The following is an 11710-nucleotide window of genomic DNA, read 5'->3' as shown; positions in this document are numbered from 1 at the left end:
GTAGAACCAGTCTCGCGTAAGCGTACACATAATGTCGGTCCGGGCCGCTTCATCCAACAATACCGCCGAACCAAAGTATGACATGCTGGTAAGCAGTATGACTTGTATCGCCCACAACTCACTTGTGTTCTACTCGTGCATATAACATCTACGCATAAACTTGGCTCGGATACCACTGTTGGGGAACGTAGTAATTTCAAAAAAAAATCCTACGCACACGCAATATCGTGGTGATGCATAGCAATGAGAGGAGAGAGTGTCGTCCACGTACCCTCGTAGATCGTAAGCAGAAGCGTTAGCACAATGCGGTTGATGTAGTCGTAAATCTTCACGATCCGACCGATCCAAGTACCGAACGTACGACACCTCCGAGTTCAGCACGCGTTCAGCTCAATGACGTCCCACGAACTCCGATCCAGCAGAGCTTTGTGGGATAGTTCCGTCAGCACGACGGCGTGATGACGATGTTGATGATGCTACCGATGCAGGGCTTCGCCTAAGCACCGCTACGATATTACCGAGGTGGAATATGGTGGAGGGGGGCACTGCACATGGCTGGGAGAGATCAATAGATCAACTTGTGTGTCTAGAGGTGTCCTCCTGCCCCCGTATATAAAGGAGCAAGGGGGGAGGCGGCCGGCCAGGAGGAGGGCGCGCCAAGGGGGGAGTCCTACTCCCACCGGGAGTAGGAGAAGGGAAGGAAGGGAGAGAGGAGGAGAAGGAAAAAGGGGGGCGCCGCCCCCCTCCTTGTCCAATTTGGACTAGAGGGGGAGGGGGCGCGCGGACACCCTGGCCGCCCCTCCTCTTCTCCCACCAAGGTCCATTAGGCCCAATATACTCCCCGGGGGGTTCCGGTAACCCCCCGGTACTCCGGTAAATGTCTGAAACCTCCCGAAACACTTCCGGTGTCCGAACATAGTCGTCCAATATATCGTTCTTTATGTCTCGACCATTTCAAGACTCCTCGTCATGTCCGTGATCATATCCGAGACTCCGAACTACCTTCGGTACATCAAAACACAAAAACTCATAATACCGATCGTCACCGAACTTTAAGCGTGCGGACCCTACGGCTTCGAGAACTATGTAGACATGACCGAGACACGTCTCCGGTCAATAACCAATAGCGGAACCTGGATGCTCATATTGGTTCCCACATATTCTATGAAGATCTTTATCGGTCAAACCGCATAACTACATACGTTGTTCCCTTTGTCATCGGTAGTTACTTGCCCGAGATTTGGTCGTCGGTATCTCAATACCTAGTTCAATATCATTACCGGCAAGTCTCTTTACTCGTTATGTAATGCATCATCCCACAACTAACTCATTAGTCACATTTCTTGCAAGGCTTATAGTGATGTGCATTACCGAGAGGGCCCAGAGATACCTCTCCGACAATCGGAGTGACAAATCCTAATCTCGAAATACGTCAACTCAACAAGTACCTTCAGAGACACCTGTAGAGCACCTTTATAATCACCCAGTTATGTTGTGATGTTTGGTAGCACACAAAGTAGGGCTGGGAAAAAAGCTCGAAGCTCGCGAGCTAAACAAGTAGCTCGTGACTCGGCTCGAATCGACTCGAACTCGAAGAATAACGAGTCGAGCCGAGCTTTAGTTTAAGATCGTTTATAGACCAAGTTAAATGAGCCAATCTCACGAGTACTCGTGTAACTCATTAGGCTCGATACAATAGATCAGCCACTCCCAATACAAAGAAAGATCAGCCACTAAATAGCCTACGTCCCAGGCGCACAACCCAAGGCCGAGCAGTTGAAGGCCTAGCCTCCTAGGAGACTCACGCGTTACAAGAAAATTACAATTGTATAGTGATATATATGTTTAATATATACATATTCATTTTTATCATATTTGAGGGCTTTATGTTTATATCTTAAACGAGCTTAACAAGCTAAACGAGCCAGCTCGCGAGTTATACGAGTCGAGCCAATCTTGGGTTTGAGCTCGTTATAGTAACGAGCCGAGTCGAGCTAGCTCGTTAACGAAACGAGCTCTAGCGAGTCGAGCCAAGCTGGCTCGACTCGGCTCGAATTCCAGCCCTAACACAAAGTGTTCCTCCGGTAAATGGGAGTTACATAATCTCATAGTCATAGGAACATGTACAAGTCATGAAGAAAGCAATAGCAACATACTAAACGACCAAGTGCTAAGCTAACAGAATGGGTCAAGTCAATCACATCATTCTCCTAATGATGTGATCCCGTTAATCAAATGACAACTCATGTCTATGGTTAGGAAACTTAACCATCTTTGATTAATGAGCTAGTCAAGTAGAGGCATACTAGTGACACTATGTTTGTCTATGTAATCACACATGTATTATGTTTTTGGTTAATACAATTCTAGCATGAATAATAAACATTTACCATGATGTGAGAAAATAAATAATAACTTTGTTATTGCCTCTAGGGCATATTTCCTTGAAATCTGTTTACCATACTTTCAGTTTCTCATTCAACGATTGGTGGGTTGACACTGGGGCTAATATTCATGTGTATGCTGATGTGTCTTTGTTTTCTTCTACCAGGTCGCACGAGATTGTTCTGTCCTGATGGGGAATGGCTCACATGCTTATTTTCATGGTGTTGGCACAGTAGATCTGAAGTTTACTTTGGGAAAGATTGTGCAACTAAAGAATGTGCAGCATGTCCCCGCCATCAAGAAGAATCTCGTTAGTGGCTCCCTTCTATGTAAAGAAGGGTTTAAGTTAGTATTTGAGTCCAACAAAGTAGTCGTATCTCGGTATGGACTATTTGTTGGAAAATTATATGATAAAGGTGGTTTGTTCCACCTTTCCCTGGAGGATTTCTGTAATGAAGTCGTGAACCAGATTCATTCTAATGTGAACAAATGTGAGGTTTGCATTCACATCTTTGTCACATAAAATGCGGTTGTATGACTCGTCTAGCTAAGATGGATCTAATCCCGAGGTTCACTTTAGCCAAAGGCTCTAAGTGCCATGCGTGTATGCAACCTAAGAAACCTCATAAGCCTCACAAGCATGCGAAGGGGAGACACAAGCACCATTAGAGCTCATACATTCAGATCTCCGCGAGATGAATGGTGTGTTGACTAAAGATGGAAATAAATACTTCATGACTTTAATTGATGACTCCACTAGATTTTGTTATGTGTATCTGTTAAATACAAAGGATGAGGCTCTACACTATTTTAAAATCTATAAGGATCAAGTTGAGAACCAACTTGAGAAGAAAATAAAATGAGTATGGTCTGATCATGGTGGAGAGTACTTTTCTACTCAGTTTGATTTATTCTATGTGGAACATGGTATTATTCACGAGAGGACACCTCACTATTCACCCCAGTCAAATGGAGTTGCCGAACGGAAAAATCGTACTCTGAAAGATTTGGTTAACGCCAGGTTAGATACATCAGGTTTATCCAAGGCATGGTGTGGGTGGCTGTATTGACATCATGTCATGTCCTGAATAAAGTTCTGGCAAAGGATAATGAGACTACTCCCTATGAGCAATGGGAAAAGAAAAGAACTACACTCTCTTACTTGCGCACTTGGGGCTGTTTGGAGAAAGTCAATGTGTCGATCCCCCAAAAGCGTAAGCTTGGTCCGAAGACCGTGGACTGCGTTAATTTGGGCTATGCTAAGAATAGCGTTGGCTATACATTTCTAGTAGTGAAATCCGAGGTACCTGACCAGAAGGTCGATACAATTATAGAGTCTAAGGATGCTACATTCTTTGAGAATATTTTCCCCATGAGAGATACACAAAGCACTTCTAGACTGGAATCTGATGAGACTCTTGAACCTGCCATTCCGATGGAATATTATGAACACAAGAGTGATGAAAGTTCCATGGAGGATGACGAGGAAGCTCCTGTTAGGAGCAAGAGACAAAGGAATGCAAAGTCTGTTCATGATTATTTCCTCGTGTACCTCATGGATGATGACACTCCTAGTTCCATTTCAGAAGCCTATGCATCCCTGGATGATGACTACTAGAAGGATACGGTTTGTAGCGAGATGGATTCCATCTTGGCTTACGGGACAAGGGAGATCACTGATCGTCCTTATGGTTGCCAACCATTGGGATGTAAGTGGGTGTTCAAAAGGAAGCTTAGGCCCAATGGTACTATTGATAATTACAAGGCTAGGCTTGTGGCCAACAACCCAGAAAGAAGAAGATGATTTTTTCGATACTTACTCACCTGTGGCTAGACTGACAACCATTCGTGTGTTACTCGCTTTGGTTGCCTCGCATGGTCTTCTCGTTCATAAGATGGACGTTAAGACGGCTTTCCTCAACGGAGAGCTAGACAAGGAAATTTACATGCAACATCCGGATGACCCTGTTGTAAATGGTCAGGAAAGAAAGGTGTGCAAGCTGGTGAAATCTTTGTATGGCCTGAAACAAGCACCTAAGCAATGGCATGATAAGTTTAATACAACTATGACATCTGTTGGCTTTGTTGTTAATGAAGCTGACAAATGTGTATACTATCGCTATGGTGGGGGCGAAGGAGTAATAATGTGTCTGTATGCCGATGACATACTGATATTTGGGACCCACCTCAAAGTCATTGAGGAGGTCAAGGCTTTTTTATCTCATAACTTTGAGATGAAAGACCCGGGGGTGGCTGATGTTATCTTGAACATCAAGCTACTGAGAAATACTGACGATGGATTACACTTTTGCAATCCCACTATGTTGAGATGATTTTGAGCTGTTTAGGATATTCGGACTGCAAACCTTCCGCAACACCATATGATCCTAGTGTGCGGATTCGAAAGTTAGAAGGCACGACTGTAGATCAATTGAGATATTCTCAAGTGGTTGGTTCACTCATGTACCTAGCCTGTGCTACTCGTCCTGACATCTCATTTGCTATGTGCAAACTAAGCCGGTTTGTTTCCAATCCGAGAGATGTGCATTGGCATGCTATTGAGCGAGTGATGCGTTATTTGCAAGGTACCGTGAACTATGGAATTCCCTATTCTGGGTACCTGACGGTACTTGATGGGTATAGTGATTCGAATTGGACATCTGATGCTGACGAGACGAAAGCCACAAGTGGATATGTCTTCACACTTGGTGGTGATGTTGTTTCCTGGAAGTCTTGCAAGCAGACGATCTTAACTAGATAGATCATGGAAGCAGAACTCGCAGCATTAGACACATCATGCGTCAAAGTAGAATGGCTTCGAGAGCTTTTGATGGGTTTGCCGGTGGTTGATAAACCAGTCCCGGCTGTCCTTATGAAATGTGACAATCAAACAGTGATTGCCAAGGCTAGGAGTTCAAAGGACAACATGAAATCCACAAAGCATATAAGAAGAAGATTAAAATCTATCAGAAAATCAAGAAACTCATGAGTGGTAGTATTGGATTATATCCAGTTTGCTAAAAATCTGGCAGACCCTTTTTATGAAAGGGCTATCATGGATTGTGATAGAAAATGCATCGAGGGAGATGGGCATGAGACCCACGTAAGTTGCCATGGGGGTAACCCAACCTATGGGATCGGAGATCCCGTGAATTAGGACCTGGGAAAACAACCCAACGGTCAATCGAGGAGAGTATCCTTACCTAACCCACTCCGTTGGAGATGCAATAATACTCTCAATTCTGTAAGGCAGGATGACTTTTGTCTTAATGTGTTCCAAAGCTTATGTAAGCAAGATGCTAACCTACAAAGCATTCTTTAGAGGAACACACCTATGTGAGCCCGACTGTTGGTCACAGTCTATGAGATTGGGTGATCTCTAGGAAGCTCATGAGAAGGTACAGAGTATGACTAATAAGCTCCACCCGTGGGGTTTAGCCTTCAGAAGCCACGTATCAGATGACAATGGGCGTAACTTCTGCACGTCAAACTAACAATTCAAGGCATGGTCCATTGTTCGGTTGTGAAGAAATCTAATCTTATTGCTCTAGGTGGAAGTTCAACTTGACATCCCCACTGAAAATTCCGGTATATCAAACATTGTTTGGAATAGTTGACTAACTTATGTGCGTCGAGATGTGGTGGGGGATTGATGGATTATGGATGGGCTTAGGCCCATAGAAGACAATAATCCCTGCTTAATCTCTAAGACCCATGCATGTGTACGGCAAGTGGTGGGAAGTTTAGTACCATACTGCTACAGTAAGAAGAGTGAGACCTCTTTATAAGGGCTGCTCTACCATTTGCTATTGGGAGCTTGGGAATAGGAGCTATACACATGCGCTCCTCCTCCTCTACCGCCCGCATCGCCTCGCCACGCCTCGCCTGATCACGATGCGCATGCAGGAATGAGCTGAGCCGAAGCTTATTTTTGCCGATCAGAATGGTTAATTAATCTCGGATTAATCAATGAGTCGCTTACGGAAGTGCCACTGTCCGAGACGTTGTACCGTGGGCTGTTCGCGAACTCGGTCGTGGCCCTGAGCCCAGACCCATCTACCCGACGACCTATATAAAAAGGCGCTGGCCAGTGGAGTGAACCCTAACTCAGTTCACTCACTTCCTCTCGCACAGCCCTAGCCGTCATCTACTATTCCTCTATCTGTGCTGCTTCCGGCGATCCCATCCCGACGACCGCGTGCACGATTGGTCGGGAGACCAGGTGCCTCCGGAACCCTGTCGTTCGAGATCCTGCCCGGGAGAACGACAATAAGGTTTTTGGGGAGCGTCTCGACGCGATTGCTCCCGATCCGTCCCCGTCTCCCTTCGCCTCTGCTTCCACTACTTCCCATGCATCGACACCATGGTCGAAGACGCCGCCGCCAAGAAGAAGGCCACGGTCGATGCCGAGGCTGCTGCTGCCGCCGCTGCGTTGGCCTAGCTAACCGGAGGGTATGATCTGTTCATCCCATGTTTACTCGTACACGTGCTAGCCGTATATATGTTCTTCATAGATGTTTCGATTTCTATGTACTGTACGTGCTCACATGCTTAGGTATGGGTGTGAGATGCATAGCGTATTTGCCATGTTTACTGCTTACTCGTGGATTAGATTAGTCAGAGAAGTGCTAATATTTCCAACAACCATTGATATTCGTAATTTGACTCCACACCTTCATGGCAGTCATAGTTGAATAAGTGGAAATTTTACAACAGTGCATATACTTCCGTTTAGTATCGTATCATATTATACACCTCCTACGCAATTGCAAATTTCTGGCAACACCCATATCTCATTGCCGAAATAGTGTGAAAGCATTGGGGGGGAGGGGTCCTCTCTATAACGAGTTGCATTGAGAAAGGGTTATAGCCCATTGGGACAAGTGTCAGGGCATCTCCAACAGGTTGTATGTTTGTCTTGTTGGTAAAATGTCCATGTCATCAACCAACAAGCTATCATACAACTACTCCAATGGGTTGTATGTAAACTATCCAATAGATGGTGGAACAATAAATGTGGTTGCTTTCTATTTCACCTTGGAGCTTGTGCAAAGGTTATTGGTTAATCTACATACAACTTTGCTCTCTCTCCATATTTAATACATGCCACATCATCACTATGTCCTAGGTGGCAAATTTACCAACACCTATCTTACAACTGTTGGAGATGCCCTAATGTTCTTCCACATAAAAATATAAACAAGGGACACTACTAGAAGGCCTATACCGAGGCAAGAAGAGGAACCTTTGCAGAATTGATAATTTTGATGAAAATAAGAGCGACTTGAATGGCAAGGGTAGTTCAGTTGTTGAACACAAAAATGTGCAGTATATGCTCTGAATTCATGAAATGCAAGGAGACAAGGGAAACAAGCTCAGTTGAGCAAGGGCATGACAAGGGTACCAAAACATCCGCGCTTGTTTCTTGTTTGGAGTAAAGGGAACTTTCATCCCACCCCATGAGTTTTGTGTCAAAGAAATTGAAGAGCACAATAACAAGAACGTGCAATTAATCAAAGTTCAATTGAGAGAAAACATCAAAGGCAAAACACTGCTCCCAAACGGGGGAGGCGAAGTCGTAGGCGGGGTTGCGGCGCTGCTCCGGCGTCAGCAGCTGCCGCTGGTGCCGCACCTCCTCCACGTGCGCCCTCGCTGACCGCGGCGGCGCCGGCGGATCCAAGTGTCAGTCGTGTGGTAGCGCGACGTCGGGTAGGGGAGAGGGACGCGATGCTCCCAGTGCCACTTCGCCTGGTGCACCAGGACGACGATCCGCTCGCAAAGACGACGACGCCGGAGGGGAGGAGGGGGGAGCGCGCGGGGAGGGACGGCGGCGCCCTTGCCCTTTCCCTTGCCGGAGAAGAGGCCCATTGCGGTGGCTTGCAATGGCTAGGGTTTGCTAGGCTTTGTCACCGGCGGGGGAGCACAGGGGTGGCAAGATGGGGACGGGGCGTCTGGAAGCGGATGAGGACGGCCCCCAACGCACGCTCGGATTAAAAAAGACCGACCGCCGTAGCTGACACGTGGACCCGCGATGGGCAGTCGTCATTAATAAAGCTGACCGCGGTAGTTGGGCGGCCACTAGGCGGGGACGTGGTGGACACCAAGAAGGCGCGCGAGGAGTCCGCTTCGCGTCCACGCCGACGCATTTCTGCCGCAAATTTGGGCCGTAAATGGATCCGCACGGACGCGTTTTGCGGATGGGTCGCGCGTTGGACCTCCACTTTTGTCTGCACCGAACCAGACGGACGGCGGCGGACGAAATGGGTGCCTGCGTTGGAGTTGCTCTTATGTATAAAAAATTCCTTTGAATGCAAATCCCACGAAATTCGTTTGATTGAAAGAACAACCGCAAAAAGAAAGAAAGAAAAGTTACAGTGATGTTTCATGGGACGGCCATCCTGCCACACCACAGTCCTAGCGTGATTGAGATGTGAAAGAGTTGCCAGATGGCAGCCTTCCATTCGTCACCATTCACGACCCACGGATCGCGATCCGCGTGACGCCTGGAAAAATCGATCGGCACCCTTCACTCATACGCCATCCGACGGCTCCCACCTCCCCTCCCCCCACTCGCGGCCGAATTCCGGATCCGCGCTCCGAGCACCAAATCCACCCGCCTCCTATTTATTCCCCCTGTCTCCCCTCCATTTCCACATCGCAAAGCAAATCTCCCCCGCTCCACTTCAAAACACCCGAGCAAACCTCTCCGATCTCCCATCCCAGCGCCCCCGCTCCTCCCGCGATGGCCCGTACGAAGCAGACGGCGCGCAAGTCCACCGGCGGCAAGGCCCCGCGGAAGCAGCTGGCGACCAAGGCGGCGCGCAAGTCGGCCCCCGCCACCGGCGGCGTGAAGAAGCCGCACCGCTTCCGCCCGGGCACCGTCGCGCTGCGCGAGATCCGCAAGTACCAGAAGAGCACGGAGCTGCTCATCCGCAAGCTCCCCTTCCAGCGCCTGGTCCGCGAGATCGCGCAGGACTTCAAGACCGACCTCCGCTTCCAGAGCTCCGCCGTCTCTGCCCTGCAGGAGGCCGCCGAGGCCTACCTCATCGGCCTCTTCGAGGACACCAACCTCTGCGCCATCCATGCCAAGCGTGTCACCATCATGCCCAAGGACATCCAGCTCGCCCGCCGTATCCGCGGGGAGCGCGCCTAGGCGCCTCGCTTGTCGTTGCTAGGTGTTTTAGATTCTCTGTTCCCGTCGTGTTCTATGTGTGCGTCGTTCCTATGTAACTGGCTTGTTGCTGTGCTTCGATGTACTGCTTATATCAATGAAATATGGCTACCAGGATGAGATAAATCCCTCTGAATTGTTACCCTCCTTTTTCTGTGCTTGTCTCCACCTTCTGAATTACTGACTATAGTTGGTCTGTCAGGCGTTCTGAAATCTGAATGCATCTTTCGAATGGACCTAGTTAAAACTAAAATTGCGGCTGGTGTGTGGTTGGTACCAAATTAAAATATTGAACCACAGAGCCTGTGAACGAGGAGTTGGGATTTATTTGCAGTTTGGCGTTGATGTTGTGATTAAATCAGTCTGACAACAGCTGTGACAAAAATATTGTTAGCTTCAAACCTCTAGATAAATGTACAAATGTAGAAAACTAGTCCACATCAAGTCATAACCGAGGCCAAGTTTAGGAAAGATCCGAGTAGAACCAGGCATGTAAAATGATTGCCTTAAGGGAACCATGATAACATGCATAAGAAAATGTTTCACATCACATGGAATATCAAAAGGACTGACCCAAGAGCCTAACAGAAGGCCAACATAACCCGTTCTAGACTGTTTGTGATACTACACAGTAGTACCGAAAAAGGCTTTCGTCCCACTGTATATATAAAGCAAAGATCCACAGTGTCCGGTACAACCGCACTCACCCATCACAAACACACACACGCACCCAAGGCAGGATACATAGGCGCTGAGCGCAGCAACACACACCCTAGCACTACAAGAGCCACCGGGGGCTTCATCCGAAGAAGTGAAGCCGCATATGACGAACCGTGGGCTTCAAGGCGATGCCTTCAGGAAGGATACGGCACCGAAGCGTCGCCACCGTCCGATCCGAGGATCAGAATTTCCCCTGGAGCACCACGACATGCAGTGATAGCCGCGACGACGCCTTCAAGAAAGGAGCGATATTCGCCATCGCCAGTCCGTCCAAAGATAGAGTAGGTTTTCACCCCGACCAACATTCACCGCCAAAGAACGCCATACCCCGGCTACCACACCGCCCACACGGCCGTGATAGCCGGGCAGCACCGAGGCACGAGCTTTGCCCATGAGCACCGCGCCACCACTACCGGGGCCGCCGCCCCGGAATCCAAGACCCTGACACCAAGTCCCCCGAGCCCCACCGCTACCTCCACCGCAGAGACGGGCGGAAAGGATCCGCCTTTCACACCCCTGGCCAGTCCCAACGCCGAGACCCAATAGGCCGGCCACAACAAGCCTCCATCGAGCCATCCTGCTACATCGGGCGCGAGACGAGCGCAGTCCTGCCACCGGGCACGAGACGGGCCGGTCCTGCTGCCGGGCGCGAGACGAGCGCAGTCCTACTGCCGGGCGCGAGATGAGCCGGTCCTGCTGCCGGGCGTGAGACCAGCTCGGTCCTACGTCACCGGGTGCGAGACGCATGATGGACCGCAGCCGGGAGAAGGCCAGCCCTCCGCTGAGAGAAGCGAACGGACGTCGAGGAGAGGGGTCGAAGGCCGATACAGGCAGCCTACAGACGGTCCGACGCCAGAAAAATCTGGCCGCCGCCGCAATCAACCCGCCACCACCACCGTCGCCAGCAGCAGCTAGCGCGCTGCCGTGGGCCACGGTCATGGCCACGACCACACCAGGTCGCAGCCCACCCCCGCGCCGCCCGATGCCCACACGCCCGCCAGACCAAAATGGTGCTGAACGGGGTCGCCGCCGCCAAGCACGCACCACCGCCCCGGACACCAGCCGAGGCCACACCACTGCCACGGACAGCCACCGCCGCACCCCACGGCGCCGTCCGCAGTCCTCGCTGCCCGCAGCCCACGTCGCGACGCGGCTAGATTTGGCGGAGCTGCGTTGACCCGCACCATCCGCCGCCACCGGCCGCCCAGCACGCTCCGCCACCACGACGCCCGTCGCGCAGCCGGCAAGAAGCCGTCGCCGCACAGCTCCGGCTCCCTGCCGTCGCCACGCCGCAGCGCCCGCCGCCAGCGCCGCACCCCAGCCCGGCCGCCCCGTCCCGCATCAGGGCCCCACACGAGAGGACGAAATCTCCCCGCCGCCGCCGGCGCCAGCCGCGCTTCGCCCGGCTGCGCCCCCGGCGGCGGCGAGGGAGGG

At 50.1% G+C, this 11710-nt stretch overlaps 1 protein-coding gene across 1 annotated transcript; it reads left to right on the top strand.

The window, feature by feature from the left end:
• Positions 1-9056: 9056 nt before the first annotated feature.
• Positions 9057-9694, top strand: LOC119320488 (histone H3.2-like). The gene has a single exon (XM_037594562.1). The coding sequence runs from the start codon at positions 9128-9130 to the stop codon at positions 9536-9538; it is 411 nt and encodes a 136-aa protein (XP_037450459.1). The 5' UTR covers positions 9057-9127; the 3' UTR covers positions 9539-9694.
• Positions 9695-11710: the final 2016 nt, after the last annotated feature.

This window comes from Triticum dicoccoides, chromosome 6B, assembly GCF_002162155.2.
Source record: "Triticum dicoccoides isolate Atlit2015 ecotype Zavitan chromosome 6B, WEW_v2.0, whole genome shotgun sequence".
NCBI classification, from domain to species: Eukaryota; Viridiplantae; Streptophyta; class Magnoliopsida; order Poales; family Poaceae; genus Triticum; species Triticum dicoccoides.
This window is presented reverse-complemented; position numbering and strand designations above follow the sequence as displayed.

Bases quoted from the DNA above. Each gene is read 5' to 3' on its own strand.
- LOC119320488 (XM_037594562.1), top strand. From the start codon at position 9,128: ATGGCCCGTACGAAGCAGACGGCGCGCAAGTCCACCGGCGGCAAGGCC.